General features: G+C 46.9%; 1 protein-coding gene across 1 annotated transcript; it reads right to left on the bottom strand.

Moving 5' to 3' along the window:
- Positions 1–1,076: 1,076 nt before the first annotated feature.
- On the bottom strand, positions 1,077–11,393 carry SPEF1 (sperm flagellar 1). Its single transcript, XM_053458069.1, has 7 exons — positions 11,168–11,393; positions 8,642–8,753; positions 5,578–5,728; positions 4,905–4,947; positions 4,340–4,412; positions 2,085–2,190; positions 1,077–1,218 (listed from the first exon to the last, which is right to left on the bottom strand). The coding sequence occupies exons 1-7, from the start codon at positions 11,265–11,267 to the stop codon at positions 1,111–1,113; spliced, it is 693 nt and encodes a 230-aa protein (XP_053314044.1). The 5' UTR covers positions 11,268–11,393; the 3' UTR covers positions 1,077–1,110.
- Between the last annotated feature and the right edge of the window lie 8,459 nt (positions 11,394–19,852).

Here is a 19,852-nt window from a genome sequence, read left to right as displayed (position 1 = left end):
GCCCGGTCACTGATTTTTCTATACATTATACAGGGGCAGGTCACTGATTTATCTATACATTATACAGGGGCCGGTCACTGATTTAACTATACATTATACAGGGGCCGGCTCACTGATTTATCTATACATTATACAGGGGGCCGGCTCACTGATTTATCTATACATTATACAGGGGCCGGTCACTGATTTATCTATACATTATACAGGGGCCGGTCACTGATTTATCTATACATTATACAGGGGCCGGTTACTGATTTATCTATACATTATACAGGGGGCCGGCTTGCTGATTTATCTATACATTATACAGGGTCCGGTCACTGATTTATCTATACATTATACAGGGGCCGGTCACTGATTTATCTATACATTATACAGGGGGCCAGCTCGCTGATTTATCTATACATTATACAGGGTCCGGTCACTGATTTATCTATACATTATACAGGGGGCCGGTCACTGAATTATCTATACATTATACAGGGGGCCGGTCACTGATTTATCTATACATTATACAGGGGCCGGCTCGCTGATTTATCTATACATTATACAGGGTCCGGGCACTGATTTATCTATACATTATACAGGGGCCGGTCACTGATTTATCTATACATTATACAGGGGCCGGTCACTGATTTATCTATACATTATACAGGGGGCCGATCTCGCGTGACCCGCTCCAAGTGATGAACCCTTTAACCCCCCCAACATCGTAAAGGGGAGAATCGCCCCGAACGTTTCTTGGATCTCCCAGGTTATTTCCGGGGAACCCTTAATTGTCGCGTGACAGGAAAGCAGCTCCAGAATATTAACCCTTTAACAGCCCATGGTGGAGATTCTATGCAGTAAGTCCCCAAATGTGTGACCCAAACGGTCCTAACACCGGCCCTCGTGGACACCTTGACTTGTCATTATTTAACAATACACTTAATGGAGTCTGGGCTTTATTGGGGAGGAATAATCTGCGCTGATCATCTTATAAATCTGTATAAAAATAAAGCAATATAAAAGGCGCGAGTCCGCTCGGCGGTGCGTCAGGCGGTGCGGGGGTGCGTCAGGCTAGGTGGGGGGGTGCGGCGGGGGTGCGTCAGGCGGTGTGGCGGGGGTGCATCAGACACGTCGGTCCTCCGCCTCCTGCAGCCGCCGGCTCAGATCATCGATCCGCACGTTCTTCAGCTGGAGGAGCCGCTCCATCCGGCGGAGCTTCACCTGCAACACCTGAGGACAAGCAGACGCCGCTCACTATACATTATATAGTGCTGATTATACATTATACAGGGGGCCGACGCGCTGATTATACATTATACAGGGGGCCGGCGCGCTGATTATACATTATACAGGGGGCCGGCGCGCTGATTATACATTATACAGGGGCTGGCGCGCTGATTATACATTATACAGGGGCCGGTGCACTGATTATATATTATACAGGGGGCCGGTGCGCTGATTATACATTATACAGGGGGCCGGCGCGCTGATTATACATTATACAGGGGGCCGGCGCGCTGATTATATATTATACAGGGGGCCGGTGCGCTGATTATACATTATACAGGGGGCCGGCGCGCTGATTATACATTATACAGGGGGCCGGCGCGCTGATTATACATTATACAGGGGGCCGGCGCGCTGATTATACATTATACAGGGGCCGGTGCACTGATTATATATATTATACAGGGGGCCGGCGCGCTGATTATACATTATACAGGGGGCCGGCGCGCTGATTATACATTATACAGGGGGCCGGTGCGCTGATTATACATTATACAGGGGGCCGGTGCGCTGATTATATATTATAAAGGGGCCGGCGCGCTGATTATACATTATACAGGGGGCCGGTGCGCTGATTATACATTATACAGGGGGCCGGTGCGCTGATTATATATTATAAAGGGGCCGGTGCGCTGATTATACATTATACAGGGGGCCGGTGCGCTGATTATATATTATACAGGGGCCGGCGCGCTGATTATACATTATACAGGGGGCCGGTGCGCTGATTATACATTATACAGGGGGCCGGCACGCTGATTATACATTACACAGGGGGTGGTGGTAACGGGAGCAAGGGGTTTCCTCACCTGGACGGACTCCTGCGCAGCCATCAGCTCCTGCTCTTTCTCCGCCAGCTGGATGCGGAGGCCGCTGTCCGCACCGGCCCCCTGCGAGTATCCAGACTGGGTTTTACTGGGGAACAGAGACAAAAAATAAAGTCTTCAGGAGATCGGCGGGGATGGCGTCCCCGGGGGCCGGTATCACACATAGCGCCGCGGCCCCCTCCACTGCCGTGCTGCATGCTCGCAACGGGGCCACCAACATGTGTGAACTTCAATACAGGAAAGGGTAGTCTATACAGTGCAGGGGTAGCCTGGCTTTAAATAACATTAAAAATATATATAATAAAATTACCCTTTCTGCCCCCCCCCGCTGCAGTTATTAAAATGTTATTTATTAGATTATTTGTTACAGTTCTAGATATTGAATCACTTCTGGCGTGTGGGTAACGTCATGATAATGTTGAATGATGAACCCTGTCTGATCTTCACTGTTATTATTATTATTATATTTATGTGTACCCGGTTTGAATGCAGCTCCAGCCTTCAAAGAGACGATCCTATAATCTGTCTGGGGCTCTTAATCAGCCAGCACAGCCCTATCTGCCCAGACGGCACCCGCACTACAGGGGGGATAACACAGGTAGGGGAACCCATTGTATCCCTTAATCCCCTCACCTGATACATCCCCTGTATACTGATGGGATTTGTGAGGGGATGGGGGTGATGGGATTTGTGAGGGGATGGGGGTGATGGGATTTGTGAGGGGATGGGAGTGATGGGATTTGTGAGGGGATGTGGCTGATGGGATTTGTGAGGGGATGTGGCTGATGGGATTTGTGAGGGGATGTGGCTGATGGGATTTGTGAGGGGATGGGGTGATGGGATTTGTGAGGAGATGTGGCTGATGGGATTTGTGAGGGGATGGGGGTGATGGGATTTGTGAGGAGATGTGGCTGATGGGATTTGTGAGGGGATGGGGGTGATGGGATTTGTGATGGGATGTGGCTGATGGGATTTGTGAGGGGATGGGGGTGATGGGATTTGTGAGGAGATGTGGCTGATGGGATTTGTGAGGGGATGGGGGTGATGGGGTTTGTGAGGGGATGGGGGTGATGGGATTTGTGAGGGGATGGGGGTGATGGGATGTGACTGATGGGATTTGTGATGGGATTTGTGATGGGATTTGTGAGGGGATGTGGCTGATGGGATTTGTGAGGGGATGGGGGTGATGGGATTTGTGAGGGGATGGGGGTGATGGGATTTGTGATGGGATGTGGCTGATGGGATTTGTGAGGGGATGGGGGTGATGGGGTTTGTGAGGGGATGGGGGTGATGGGATTTGTGAGGAGATGTGGCTGATGGGATTTGTGAGGGGATGGGGGTGATGGGGTTTGTGAGGGGATGGGGGTGATGGGATTTGTGAGGGGATGGGGGTGATGGGATGTGACTGATGGGATTTGTGATGGGATTTGTGATGGGATTTGTGATGGGATTTGTGAGGGGATGTGGCTGATGGGATTTGTGAGGGGATGGGGGTGATGGGGTTTGTGAGGGGATGTGGCTGATGGGATTTGTGAGGGGATGGGGGTGATGGGATTTGTGAGGGGATGTGGCTGATGGGATTTGTGAGGGGATGGGGGTGATGGGGTTTGTGAGGGGATGGGGGTGATGGGATTTGTGAGGGGATGGGGCTGATGGGATTTGTGAGGGGATGGGGGTGATGGGATTTGTGAGGGGATGTGGCTGATGGGATTTGTGAGGGGATGGGGGTGATGGGATTTGTGAGGGGATGTGGCTGATAGGATTGGGGGTTGGGTTTGGTGCACAGTGAATGGAGATTGTATATAAGTTCTGTGTGTTTGTAATAAAGAGAGTTCTGTTTTTAACCTCAAAGCATGAAGTTCTGTCTCATGATTGAGGGGAGTGCTGGTCTGTGACTGCTTTCTTCGGACAGCCACAGCGCGTCCGCTTACTGGGAGAGGGAAGGAGCTGACGGGCGGATGTGTCCAGTCTGGGGCACAGGACGATCTGTCACAAACGTTATCTATATAATGTATATAATGTATATATCACGTGGATCTGGACACACTGCACAGAGAGGTTCGCTTAATTGATTCTAATTACTAGGGCGTCAATTGGCAGTAGGTGGGAATGTGTGAGCATGCGCGGACACCCTGTACTGCTGCCTGACCTCACAGCACCCGTAACGGAGGAATAACGGAGCATCGGGACCCCTTTAACCCTTCCATAGACAGCCAGAGGGATCCCCAGCCTCTTACCTCCCATGATCGGTTTTCCCAGCAGGCCGTGGGCTGTGCTCCGCGCCGTTCCTTTTCTGCTTTGTTGAATAACCTGCACGGTGGAGAGACAGCCCCGGCGCACAGCGTGTTATAACATACCTCCCAACAGCCCCGGCGCACAGCGTGTAATAGCATACCTCCCGACAGCCCCGGTGCACAGCGTGTAATAGCATACCTCCCAACAGCCCCGGCGCACAGCGTGTAATAGCATACCTCCCAACAGCCCCGGCACACAGCGTGTTATACCATACCTACCAACAGCCCCGGCACACAGCATGTAATAGCATACCTCCCAACAGCCCCGATTTTATCCCCTCCATCCGGTTGAGCTCTACCTCTATCGCTCACATACCTCTCAAGCTCCTCCCCCCGGGCTCCCGATTCGCCAGGGGAGAAAGTTGGGAGGGATGTAGCAGGCACACCTGGGAACTCCCTGCGATTCTCCCGGAGACTCCGGGGTAACGCGCTGCTTCTCCCGGTCTCCGGGTCATGGCAGAGACACGCCTCTGCCCCGCCCACTTCCCCTCCCACCGTTGCCTTTTACCTGTGTCTGCGTTGTGATTGGCTTCCGTGCGGGGGCTCTGAACCTGCCGGGAGACAAGAAACGGTTACAAGGAGTCCTTCTGTCAATGAGCAGAACGGCTGGAGCACAGCGGCCCCTAGTGGCGCATCAGAAATTTACAGGTAAAATACTTTATCATCACGTATTATTAATAGTTTATTGATTAATATAGCACCAACATATTCCACAGAGCGGTACAATGGGAGGAAAGGAGCAGGAGAAATAAATCTGCATCCCCTTATTCCAAATACAAACAACTTGGGGGGGGGTGCAATGGATGCAAATGAACACGTTGGTCTCATCTTAGATTCAGGATCCTATCCCACGCATGTTTCCATTCCTTTACTACTATTAGCCTTTACTACCTCTGCTGGGAGGCTGTTCCATTTATCTACCTGGGTATGTTTATGTGTCTGTCTGGGTGTGTGTGTGTGGGGGTGTATCTGGGTGTGTGTGGGTACATGTGTGTGAGTATGTGTGTCTGGATGGGTGTGTCTGGGTGTGGCCTGGTGGGAGTGGTTTTCATGGTCGGGGAGGGCAGCATTTCACGCTTGGCCCCAGGCATCACAATGTCTTTGGCCGGCCCCCGGGTCTCGGCTCACATTGCTGCGCGGTTCTTGGCAGAGCGAGTGTGTCCGTGCATGCGCCGTGTCACCTGCGAGGACTCTGCTGACGTCTGCTTCTGTTTTTCTTCGATCTTCTGCCGTAGCGTGTTAAGAACGAGCTCCACCACCCCCGGCGAGCAGTGCGCGACCTTACGGATCACATCATCGGGGACGGAAAAGTTCAGCTTACCGAGAACTTTCCTACAAGACAAGATTTCATACAATGAATATGTCCGGCTTGGAGGAGAGAAGAGAGAGAGAGGGGGGAGAGGAGAGGAGAGAGAGGGGGATGGAAAAGAAGAGAGAGAGACGGGGGAGAGAAGAGAGAGGGGGATGGAAAAGAAGAGAGAGATGGGGATATAAGACAGGTATATGATGGTCAGCGGCACGCCCCGTCAGATATATAATATGTATGATGATCAGCGGCACACCCCGTCAGATATATAATATGTATGATGATCAGCGGCACACCCCGTCAGATATATAATATGTATGATGATCAGCGGCACACCCCGTCAGATATATAATATGTATGATGATCAGCGGGACGCCGCAGTCAGATATATAATATGTATGATGATCAGCGGCACGCCCCGTCAGATATATAATATGTATGATGATCAGCGGCACGCCCCGTCAGATATATAATATGTATGATGGTCAGCGGCACACCGCAGTCAGATATATAATATGTATGATGATCAGCGGGACGCCGCCGTCAGATATATAATATGTATGATGGTCAGCGGCACACCCTGTCAGATATATAATATGTATGATGGTCAGCGGCACTCCCCGTCAGATATATAATATGTATGATGATCAGCGGCACACCCCGTCACATATATAATATGTATGATGATCAGCGGCACGCCCCGTCAGATATATAATATGTATGATGATCAGCGGCACGCCGCAGTCAGATATATAATATGTATGATGATCAGCGGCACACCCCGTCAGATATATAATATGTATGATGATCAGCGGCACACCCCGTCAGATATATAATATGTATGATGATCAGCGGGACGCCGCAGTCAGATATATAATATGTATGATGATCAGCGGCACGCCCCGTCAGATATATAATATGTATGATGATCAGCAGCACGCCCCGTCAGATATATAATATGTATGATGGTCAGCGGCACACCGCAGTCAGATATATAATATGTATGATGATCAGCGGGACGCCGCCGTCAGATATATAATATGTATGATGGTCAGCGGCACGCCCTGTCAGATATATAATATGTATGATGGTCAGCGGCACTCCCCGTCAGATATATAATATGTATGATGATCAGCGGCACACCCCGTCACATATATAATATGTATGATGATCAGCGGCACGCCCCGTCAGATATATAATATGTATGATGATCAGCGGCACGCCGCAGTCAGATATATAATATGTATGATGATCAGCGGCACGCCGCCATCAGATATATAATATGTATGATGGTCAGCAGCACGCTGCTATCAGATATATAATATGTATGATGGTCAGCAGCACGCCCTGTCAGATATATAATATGTATGATGGTCAGCGGCACGCCGCAGTCAGATATATAATATGTATGATGGTCAGCGGGACGCCGCAGTCAGATATATAATATGTATGATGGTCAGCGGGACGTCCCGTCAGATATATAATATGTATGATGGTCAGCAGCACGCCGCAGTCAGATATATAATATGTATGATGATCAGCGGGACGCCCCGTCAGATATATAATATGTATGATGATCAGCGGCACGCCCCGTCAGATATATAATATGTATGATGGTCAGCGGCACACCGCAGTCAGATATATAATATGTATGATGATCAGCGGGACGCCGCCGTCAGATATATAATATGTATGATGGTCAGCGGCACGCCCTGTCAGATATATAATATGTATGATGGTCAGCGGCACTCCCCGTCAGATATATAATATGTATGATGATCAGCGGCACACCCCGTCACATATATAATATGTATGATGATCAGCGGCACGCCCCGTCAGATATATAATATGTATGATGATCAGCGGCACGCCGCAGTCAGATATATAATATGTATGATGATCAGCGGCACACCCCGTCAGATATATAATATGTATGATGATCAGCGGCACACCCCGTCAGATATATAATATGTATGATGATCAGCGGGACGCCGCAGTCAGATATATAATATGTATGATGATCAGCGGCACGCCCCGTCAGATATATAATATGTATGATGATCAGCGGCACGCCCCGTCAGATATATAATATGTATGATGGTCAGCGGCACACCGCAGTCAGATATATAATATGTATGATGATCAGCGGGACGCCGCCGTCAGATATATAATATGTATGATGGTCAGCGGCACGCCCTGTCAGATATATAATATGTATGATGGTCAGCGGCACTCCCCGTCAGATATATAATATGTATGATGATCAGCGGCACACCCCGTCACATATATAATATGTATGATGATCAGCGGCACGCCCCGTCAGATATATAATATGTATGATGATCAGCGGCACGCCGCAGTCAGATATATAATATGTATGATGATCAGCGGCACGCCGCCATCAGATATATAATATGTATGATGGTCAGCAGCACGCTGCTATCAGATATATAATATGTATGATGGTCAGCAGCACGCCCTGTCAGATATATAATATGTATGATGGTCAGCGGCACGCCGCAGTCAGATATATAATATGTATGATGGTCAGCGGGACGCCGCAGTCAGATATATAATATGTATGATGGTCAGCGGGACGTCCCGTCAGATATATAATATGTATGATGGTCAGCAGCACGCCGCAGTCAGATATATAATATGTATGATGGTCAGCGGTACGCCGCAGTCAGATATATAATATGTATGATGGTCAGCGGCACGCCGCAGTCAGATATATAATATGTATGATGGTCAGCGGGACGTCCCGTCAGATATATAATATGTATGATGGTCAGCAGCACGCCGCCATCAGATATATAATATGTATGATGGTCAGCGGGACGCCCCGTCAGATATATAATATGTATGATGGTCAGCGGGACGCCCCGTCAGATATATAATATGTATGATGGTCAGCGGCACGCCGCGCATGCTCTCACCTGTTCAGAATGGTCCAGTTGCTGACTTTCTGTTGGGTAGAGTTGGCCGGGACGTAGTTGTGCATTTCCACCAGTTTAGGGAAATGAAATTTCACCAGTTCCGCTGTGAGAACTGCAAACAGAAAAGATAAACTGGTTTTATAGTGGCCCCTTTGGACTGGGCGGAGGGGGGCCCTCCTCCTTCCCGCGTAATGTTCGCGGCCAATCAGGTGCTTTGTGACCGCATTGTGCGATGCGATGAAGTGTGTTGGGTTTTCTCCGTTTCTAAATATTGTTTTTTCATTATTTTAGTTTCCCGTTCTAGAGCTGATTGGCTGACGAGGTGACCCCGTCTCTGGGCTGTCACGCTGCGCATGCTCGGGGTCTCTTTGCCCACCGATGCCTCACCATGTTCACCAACGTTGGTTTGATGCCGAGGAGCCCCTGGGAATCTCTAACTCGGTACAAGGAAGGGCATTAGAACACTAAAACATACTGAGCCCAAACCCGTGTGGCCCTATTTCCTCCCCGATGCCTCGCTTTTCTCCTCTGATATTTAATATATGAGGATATTTCATATAACTATATTAAATAAACAGGGGACTACAATGGAGTCCCAGAAACGAGCTCATAAACCCCCTATTATAGACCTTTGGGGGCTGTAGGTTTGGTAACTACCCCTCTTTCCTTTTGTAAAAGAATCTGAAGTCTATGATACAATCTGATTTCCCAATAAAGGCTGAAATCCGAACAAATGCCTTAAAAATCCATCTCCCCAAAGAAACACAGCGGAGGCAGAAGAAAAGAAAATAGAGAGAAAGGAAAAGAGGGAGAGAGAGAAGAAAGAGGAGAAAGGACGTGTGAGGGAGAGATGGGGAGAGAGAGAGAAGGAGGAAAGAAAGAAGATAAAGGAGAAAGAAGAGAGAAAAGACAGGAAAGCAGAAAGAGGGAGAGGAGAGAAGGAAGGATTAAGAGAGAGGAGAAAAAAGTGAGGGAAAGAGGGAAGAAAATAAAGTAAGGGAGAGAAGTGCTCCTCATTTTATAGACGGCACACGATGTCTACGTCGCCTGCGCACAGGATGGCAGAAGATCAAACAATAACCTAAAAACCAGAATGAAACGGTAAAAAATCCCGATAAAGAGATCAGGACCGAGCATGATGGGAGCTGCCACTCTCAGTATCCTCAGCCAGTGCTCGTCCAGTAATACTCGGTACGATTACATCTTCGTGCTGTTATAGGATCTCCCCAGAATTCATTCTTTCGTTGTGAAAACATTTTCATTCATTCATAATTTTCAGGGAATGATTAAAGATGATGTGACACAAAAGCAGGCACTGCTAGGCTGTTGCCATAGAGACAGAAAAAGCTCCCCACATTTTTTTAATGTGATTTGATGAATGATTAAATCTTCACTGGCAATAATTCAGCGACGGATCTGCTCGGTTTTTTTGCTCAAAGGATTAGGGAGTGCGACTAACGATCCGCGCCCCTTCTGTAAGAATCAGATTGCAAGCTCTTATGGTTCCTGCAGGTAACTGAACTATCAGTGCTGTAATGCTATACGCCCGGATTGTATGAAGCACTCACGAGTTTAATAAATATTTAAATAGGTAAATAACCATTTACAGACATGACAGGGTGACCGAGTGCAGCTACCACCCCCACTGTGTGGCAGATCACCATACTTAAAGAAATCTATTGGCAAATCAGCCCCTCTCTACAGCCAAAATATTCTGAATTCCCTGTACTATGGATTTTTCTACCACATCTGCTGGAAGGCAACTCCTGCTACCACCCACTGTACCTGGGGACTCTCTGACCCAGAGAGTCTTCCGGCATTAACCCTTTCACAGCGACCCTTATGGAAACCATGACTGGTCAGGAGGTAAAGACATTTTGAATGAAGTCCACCCGTGTTCAAGCAGGGATTCCAGCGGTGATAAAGCAGGGAGAAAAGAACCAATCGGGATGCTCGGGTATCATTAAATCATGTGTGACCCCCGAGAATCTGCCTCTTCCCCCCCATGCCCAGAGATTGGGGTAAAAACATCCTGGCAGGTCCCGGGAATTGAGACGCAGAAGAATTTCATCTTTTTTAAGGTATTTTATGCCCCATGTACCCCACTGTTGGACATTAAGTCAAAATACCCCACCATTGGGCAACAAGCCAACAGGTTAACAGCAGCCGCCCTGGCTCCTCGGGGTTATTACTACGGATCCTCCGAGTGAGTCTCTGCTTTTCTGGGTCCCGGCGCTCTGCTTCCAGGATACGGAGCACTGACTAGACATGCCCACTCCCCGCCCTATTCCCCTCCTACCCCCATACAGATTTAAGCTATTTTGGGGCTAGCCCTGTCCTTATAGTCATAAAATCCCACCCACATGGCCCTGTCCATTGCTCAGCCACTCCCCTGAAGAGCGAGGGCTCCGCGTAGCCTTAGCTGGGAGGTACCCAGGTGTGCCCAAAGTGCCCCAGCTGAGAGGGAGAAGTAAGACGCGGTGTAACACAGATAAGAAGGGGTATTCCGGACACATCGATACGAACCTCCATCACTGAAATCCCGCGTGATGTTCCTCTTGGGTCGAGAGAGCGGGATTTTATCCACCCAGGCGTAGAGGTCATGCAGCGTCTCCTCATCAAACATTTTCCTCTATAGGAGAACGTCCCCAAAACTGCCCTAATATTCCCAGCAATGCCCCGGGTCGCAGGCTGCTGCCGCGTCTCCTCTCCCTGTATACACCTTCTTATGTCAGTGAGTACAAAGCTCCAAGCCTGCAACCATATTGTTTACTGTAACCATAGCAACAGTCCTGCCCAGCAGCGTTCAGGAAGTAAACAAGGCTTCTGGGGGTTGTAGTTCTGCGATTGCTCAATAACTGCAGTCACCGTGTATATTATATCATCATTATACTATTATTATTATTACATAACAATAATGATTCACACTAATAATAATTATAATAGTAATTATTAGTAGGAAACAGCGGGTGTGAAAAGCTAGGCCAATAGCCAGCCGCTGCCTAATTCCCATCTTAAAGCTAAAAATCTGAACTCTGCAGCCGGCCCCATCGGAGACGTCCTCTGCGAAGCCGGATCAATCAAAAACATTGCCAACCTTATTGAATCTTTGGATCCAGGGCCGGACTGGGACTGAAAAGCAGCCCTGGAAACATTCGGAGAGCAGCCCCATATAGTTTATCTCGTGGTCGAGCTCTTTAACCACACGCACCCCTTATACACACCCGAGTCACACTATTCGCCATTCTTTTTATCTCATTATTTGTATTAAAATGCCAGAAAGCAAAAGTGTTAAAAGGCCCTAATAAATTAAATACATTACACAGAATGGGATCAAAACATTTTTAGATGAAAAAGTTGCATTTTATTCAGTGGAAAAAAACACTGATCACATTATTCTTCACGATATTCTGGTAAGAAACTTTTATTTCTTTATTAATTCATGTAGACTATTTTTTCATATTTCAGAAAAGCTATGATTGAGAAATCTTTGTTTTTATTTCCTTTTATTTGCCAACCTGCCCCCCCAGTTATGCACATCTGCCCCCAGAAATGCCTTATACCCCCCCTATATGTCACTCTGCCTCCCTGATATGCCTTATACCAGGCATGTCCAAAGTCCGGCCCGCGGGCCAATTGCGGCCCGCGTTCCGGACTGATACGGCCCCCCAAGTGAGCCACGGGACTTGGCGTCATCAGCCGGCGCAGGGAGAAGGAAAGCGCGAGATTTGGGCTTTCCTTCTCCCTGCGCCGGCACACACAGCCACAAGGGCATCTGATGAAGAAATTGTGTAGGGGAGGGTTAGATTTCAACCCTCGTCTACAGTAACTTTAAAAAGGGTTCATGTTTGACTGTAGACGAGGGTTGAAATCTAACCCTCCCCTACACAATTTCTTCATCAGATGCCCTTGTGGCTGTGTGTGCCGGCGCAGGGAGAAGGAAAGCCCAAATCTTGCAATCTCGGACGTCGCTAGATTTGGGCTTTCCTTCTCCCTGCGCCGGCACACACAGCCACAAGGGCATCTGATGAAGAAATTGTAGGCAGTGGCGGAACTACCGGGGTCGCGACTGCGACCGTGCCCTGGAGTTCTGCCAGTCAGGGGGGCCCAAGGGGTGCTGAGCGGTTGCTGAAAACGACCGCTCGGCACCTCTTGGGCCCCCCTGACTGACAGAAATCCAGGACTCCTCTGCTCGCCGCCTGCCTCTGCTGCTGCTGCTGCCGCCGCCGCCTGCCTCTGCTGCTGCTGCTGCCGCCGCCGCCACCTGCCTCTGCGCTGCCCAGAGTGCAGTGTTGGAAGCGTGAGGCGTTTGTCTCATATGCCGGCACTCAGCTGTGAAGCGCCGGCACCCGAGACAAACGCCTCACGCTCCCAACACAGGAGTTGACGGTAAGTGACCTAGGGAGGTAGTGGGTAGATCGTGAGAAGGGGGGGTAGGGAGGGAGAGGGTAGATCGTGAGAAGGGGGGGTAGGGAGGGAGAGGGTAGATCGTGAGAAGGGGGGTAGGGAGGGAGAGGGTAGATCGTTAAGAGGGAGGGAGAGGGGAGATTGTGAGAAGGGGGGTAGGGAGGGAGAGGGGAGATTGTGAGAAGGAGGGGTAGGGAGGAAGAGGGGAGATTGTGAGAAGGAGGGGTAGGGAGGAAGAGGGGAGATTGTGAGAAGGGGGGAGGGAGAGGGGAGATTGTGAGAAGGAGGGGTAGGGAGGGAGAGGGGGATTGTGAGAAGGGGGGAGGGAGAGGGGAGATTGTGAGAAGGGGGGTAGGGAGGGAGAGGGGAGATTGTGAGAAGGGGGGTAGGGAGGGGAGATAGTGAGAAAGGGATACATGTGGTATGCCGTTTTCAATAAACTTTGCATAAAATAGTTAATTTGTATTTAATTTTAATGGTTCAGAAAATGTCAGGCAAAATGGTCGGCCCTCGCACATGTTCACTTCATCAAATCTGGCACTCTTCGAAAAAAGTTTGGACATGCCTGCCTTATACCCTTCTATATGCCACTCTGCCCCATGTTATACCTTTTAACCCTCCTATATGCCACTCTGCCTCCGTGATATGCCTTTTAACCCCTTATATGCCACTCTGCCGTCAGAAATGCCTTATACCCCTATATATTTCATGGGACAGAGTGGCATATAGGGGGGTATAAGGCATTTCTGGAGGCAGAGTGGCATATAAGGGGTTAAAAGGCATATCACGGGGCACTCTGCCTCCAGAAAAGCCTTTTAACCCCCACATACCCCTCCGACTTACCACTGCTTCTGACTCCCTGGTGTCCGGTGAGGGCAGCAGGTGGAGGCAGGCATTCATGAAATTAAAGGGGCCGGCATGCACACACGCCGCTGCCCAATGGCCGTGCCTCAGCTCTTCGTCCATCCCCTTTTAAGACTTGGGAGGAAGTGCTGAGGCACGGCCATTGAGCGGCACGGTACACGCCGGCCCCTTTAAGTTCATTAAGCGCCGGCGGCCGAAGATCAATCGCACTCGCAGCCGGTGTTCCAGCTTGAACTTGAAATCCCTGCTGTAAAAGTAAACCCAGTAGTAAGGGGGGCCATCACTGCCTAAACATCTCCTCAGAGCGAACAAACGCCCCCCGCCAAGGCCAGCCAAACGCCGCTCATTAAAGGGTTTGACTTCACCGATCTTTTTATCAAACCTCGACCTAGCAGAATTACTGGGCACCTGCAAAGACCCCAACTTACTAGCCCAACAGTATAATAAGAGGGTGAGCGATACCTTGAGCAGCCCTGCTCCGCTTCGCATTGAACCTATAAAAACCATCCGCCATGCTCCATGGTTTGATGACACCACCAGAATGCGGAAGAGAAAAGGCCGTAAGCGTGAAAGAAGGCGGCGTAAAACACGCGTGTGTGAATCTCGTCTAGATTATTAGAAATCAACCCCGCTCGTGCCATATTATTTTACCTATTATATGGGAATTCACTTTAAGATAGGCGGACCAGGGACCCTGTTACCTGAAAGAGCTATTAACACCCTACATCCCTGCTCGCCCCCTCCGATCCACACATATGTCTCTTCTCTCATTATATGTCTCTTCTCTCATTATATGTCTCTACTCTCATTATATGTCTCTTCTCTCATTAGATGTCTCTTCTCTCATTATATGTCTCTTCTCTCATTATATGTCTCTTCTCTCATTATACGTCTCTTCTCTCATTATATGTCTCTTCTCTCATTATATGTCTCTTCTCTCATTATATGTCTCTTCTCTCATTATACGTCTCTTCTCTCTCATTATATGTCTCTTCTCTCATTATATGTCTCTTCTCTCATTAGATGTCTCTTCTCTCATTATACGTCTCTTCTCTCATTATATGTCTCTACTCTCATTATATGTCTCTTCTCTCATTATATGTCTCTTCTCTCATTAGATGTCTCTTCTCTCATTATATGTCTCTTCTCTCATTATATGTCTCTTCTGGAACTCTCTGCCGCTGTCAATCAGAGAGGCCCCCTCTTTAAGAATCTTAAAAAAGACTTAAAACCCATCTTTTCTCCCAATCCTTCAGATATTTCCCTCTTTTTCTCTTGTACGCAAATACCTGTAAAGTGCTTCGAGAAAAGCGCTGTATAAATACTCGTTGGTGTATTAGTAGCATTAGTATTGTTGTAGTAGTATTATTAGTAGTATTATTAAATAATAATAATTGAAATGCATTATGTATTATTATTTATTGTACTAGTATTCATATTATTATTAGTATTATTAAATAATAGTAATAATAATAGAAATTCATTATGTATTTATTGTACTATTATTATTGTTAGTATTAAATAATAATAGTAATAATGATAGTAATGCATTATATATTATTATTTATTTTATTAGTACTAGTATTAGTATGATTATTAGTATTTTTAAATAATAATAGTAATAATGATAGTAATGCATTATGTATTATTATTTATCTTTTTATTAGTAGTAGTGTTATTAAATAATATTAGTAATAATGATAGTAATGCATTATATATTATTATTTATTTTATTAGTACTAGTATTACTAGTACCCTCATAACCTGCAATACCCACCTTCATGTTCCCCACAATCAGCTGAAGCCCAAGCAAACCTGCATACTTTGCTACAAGGTATACAGAGTGGACCAAGAGATCTCCTGTATTATCTGTTATTGTTTTCTGTATTGTTATTATCATTTTCCTGTTTCTGTGCCTGAATTGTCTATTACCCTTTTTTTTTCTATCTATGCTTTATGGCCTAGGAATGCCCTTACTGGGAGTTTCAGCATTTTTCCACTGATTGTTTTATTTGTTTTTATTTGGTAAAATTTATGTCATGCCTGTCACTACTTAAGTGTGTTATATTTTACTTTCTATCTTTCTGCTCCACTAACCCCTTATCTCCTATATCTGCCCTCTTACTGCCCCCGTCCACTTTAACACTATTTAACACTCTCTATTACAGCCCTCACAACCTGCAATACCCACCTTCATGTTCCCCACAATCAACTGGGGTTTTTTGCCTGCCCCCCCCTGCACCTCTCCCACCCGCCCCAGTGCTGTTCTAATATATAGACAGTTAAGTACCGGATCTACTGGATCACGCCAGTAGGGGGCACCAAACTGTGGATCCCTTTATTACCCACAACTCCCCATTAAAGCATTCCAGATCCTATCCCTCCCAATCTCTCTGCTGTCAAAGCTATCCCAGTACCTCTACACTCAACCTGTATATGTGAAACCTACCTGCATTTGCTCTACCACTCCTGTCCTATTCCTATCATTCGCAACCAGCAAACTCAATCAACATGCGCATCCTAACCAATCTTATTCCTATCATCTCCAACCATAAACTCCCTCCCGTCTTTAACTGTGCCCTATGGAATGCCCGCTCGGTATGCAACAAACTCGCTTGTATACATGACCTTTTTCTATCCCATGCTTTTAACCTCCTAGCTCTTACTGAAACCTGGATCCCCTCCCATGACACTAAAGCCTCTGCTGCACTCTCCTTCGGAGGACTACACTCCAGCCACACTCCTAGGCCTGATGGCAGAAAGGGTGGTGGTGGAGGCATCCTTCTCTCACCTCACTGCACCTTCCAGAATATACCAAGCCCTCCCTCCCTCTCATTCTGCTCCTTTGAAGCTCACACAATCCGTCTTTTCTCTCCACTCTCTCTTCATATATCGCCCTCCAGGCCCTACCTCGCAGTTCTTTGACCACCTTTCTGCCTGGCTCCCTTTCTTCCTCTCTCCTAATATTCCCTGTCTTATTCTGGGTGACTTTAACATCCCTTTAGAGATATCTAACAACTCTGCTAGCTCCAAACTCCTCTCCCTGACATCCTCCTCTGGTCTCTCTCAATGGACTAATTCCCCAACGCACACCGAGGGACACTCACTTGATGTGGCTTTCTCCAGATCATGCTCGCTTTCAGACTTCTCCATCTACCCGTTCCCTCTGTCTGACCACCACCTTCTATCATTTTCTCCAGTGCTAACCCCTAACAAGACAAACTTACAGCCCTCACCTCATACTTGTAGGCCATTACCAGAAAATACCATTACCCAACTGTCAGCCTCACTCGAACCTCTCTTACCTTCCATGTTAACCCTTTCCTGCCCAGACACAGCAGCCTCTTTTTACAACAACACACTTGCTTCATCCCTCGACACCATAGCTCCAATTACTACAAGTTACCCCCGACAATTTAAACGCCAACCATGGCATACCAAAACCACACGGTATCTTCAGAAGTGCTGCCGCACAGCTGAGCGCTACTTCAGAAAATCAAAATCCAGCGAAGACTTTACTCATTATAAATTCATGCTTCACACCTACAACTCTGCCCTCTCTCTCGCCAAACAGCTCTACTTCTCCACTCTCATATCCTCTCTTTCTTCCAACCCACGACGCCTTTTTTCTACTTTCAACTCCCTTCTCTGTCCCTCCACACCCACACCACAAACCTCTCTCACTGCCCAAGATCTTGCTACCTACTTCAAAGAGAAGATCGAGACTATTAGAAAAGACCTCTCTTCCTTACAACTCCCTCCTACACCACTCACCACCACCCTCTCTACTCCTACTATACTAACTGCCTTTTCCCCTACAACCGAAGAAGAGATAGCCACTCTTCTTTCTTCCTCTCACCCAACAACCTGTCCCCTTGACCCCATCCCTTCACACCTCACAAAGTCTCTATGTCCATCCCTTGGTCCATCACTTACCCACCTATTTAATCTTTCTCTATCATCTGGATCGGTACCATCTGCCTTCAAGCATGCGCTAATCACACCAATTCTAAAGAATCCTTCCTCAGACCCCGTCTGTTTGACTAACTACCGCCCTATCTCTCTGCTTCCTTTTACCTCTAAGCTGCTTGAACGGATTGTGTCCAATCGCCTCACTAACTTCCTCTCCTCTAATTCCCTCCTTGACCCTCTACAGTCTGGTTTCAAACCCCTTCACTCTACTGAAACAGCTCTAACAAAAGTCTCCAATGCCTCGCTCTCTGCCAAAGCTAAAGGTCACTACTCTATTCTAATACTACTGGATCTCTCTGCTGCTTTCGATACTGTTGATCACCACCTTCTTCTTGACTCACTTGCTTCTATGGGCATTCGAGATACAGCTCTCTCCTGGATCTCCTCATATCTGTCTAACCGTTCCTTCTCTGTCAACTTCTCAGGCAACACATCATCACCCCTTCCACTTTCAGTTGGTGTCCCCCAAGGTTCAGTCCTTGGCCCTCTGCTGTTCTCTCTTTATACTTCATCTCTTGGCAAACTAATCAACTCATTTGGCCTCCAGTATCATCTATATGCAGATGATACCCAAATCTACCTGTCTTCTCCTGATCTCTCTCCATCTCTCATGTCCCGGATCACCAGCTGCTTGTCTGCTATTTCTTCATGGATGTCACAACACTACCTGAAACTTAATCTTTCTAAAACGGAACTCATTATCTTCCCTCCCTCCATCTCCACTCCACTACCTGAATTCTCTATCACCATTAACAACACGACTATCTCGTTCATTCACTTATCATTTCCCGTCTTGACTACTGCAACACTCTTCTGGTTGGCACTCCACTGTCTCGACTCTCTCCTCTACAGTCTATCCTTAATGCCGCTGCTAGGCTCATCTTCCTTGCACGTCGCTCCTCTTCTGCTTCCCCCCTCTGTGAAACCCTCCACTGGCTCCCGATTACCTTTAGAATTAAATTTAAGATCCTGGTACTGACATATAAGGCCATCCATAACACTGTTCCTCCGTACATTTCTGACCTCATTAGCAAATACTCTCCTACTCGATCCCTACGTTCCTCCCATGGGCTAAGGCTCTCCTCCTCACTCATCACCTCTTCCTTTTCCCGTCTACAAGATTTCACTCGAGCTGCCCCATATCGCTGGAATCTGCTCCCAAGGAACCTTCAGAATTCACCCTCCCTCCCGACATTCAAGAAACATCTAAAAACCCACTTCTTCAGAGAAGCCTCACTATCTTAGCTGCTAGAACATCCTTGTCATCGATACGACCACCACACTACCTCTCACCCTTTCTCTATGCCTTATGTTTATCACCCCATTTTCCCTCTAGATTGTAAGCTTGCGATCAGGGCTCTCTCCACCAAATGTATCGGTTTGTCTTAGTCTGTCAATTCTTGTCTTGTCATATCCCTTGAATTTATGTATTGTATTAAGCGCTGCGTAAAATGTTGGCGCTATATAAATAAAAGATAATAATAATAATAATAATATTAGTATTATTATTAGTATTTTTTAATAATAATAGTAATAGTGATAGTAATGCATTGGGTATTATTATTTATCTTATTAGTAGTAGTGTTATTAAATAAGAATAATAATAGTAATAATGCTAGTAATGCATTATGTATTATTATTTATCTTATTATTATTATTAGTAGTAATACTAGTAGTAGTAATACTAAGTAGTAATAATAATAATAATAATTATCAAAATGCATTATGTATTATTATTTATTTTATTAGTACTTGTATTAGTAGTATTATTAGTATTATTAAATAATAATAATTACTATTAGAAATCAAACATGACAAAAAAAGCATGCATTAACTTAAAAATAAATGTATTTTCATGTTTTTAAATAAAAAGGCCGATGGGCTTCTGTGGACTGCAATGCATCTCCGGGATCCGTTTACTAAGTGAGGAGGGAGACGGTCTCCTGCGGAACCATTTGGACTTAAACC

This window comes from Spea bombifrons, chromosome 1 (assembly GCF_027358695.1).
Source record: "Spea bombifrons isolate aSpeBom1 chromosome 1, aSpeBom1.2.pri, whole genome shotgun sequence".
NCBI classification, from domain to species: Eukaryota; Metazoa; Chordata; class Amphibia; order Anura; family Pelobatidae; genus Spea; species Spea bombifrons.
This window is presented reverse-complemented; position numbering and strand designations above follow the sequence as displayed.

Coding starts and splice junctions, on each gene's coding strand:
- SPEF1 (XM_053458069.1), bottom strand. CDS start 11,267: ATGTTTGATGAGGAGACGCTGCATGACCTCTACGCCTGGGTGGATAAA. Junction 8,754..11,167: donor GCGGGATTTCAGTGATGGAG/GTTCGTATCGAT, acceptor TTCTGTTTGCAG/TTCTCACAGCGGAACTGGTG. Junction 1,219..2,084: donor CTGCGCAGGAGTCCGTCCAG/GTGAGGAAACCC, acceptor GCTTGTCCTCAG/GTGTTGCAGGTGAAGCTCCG.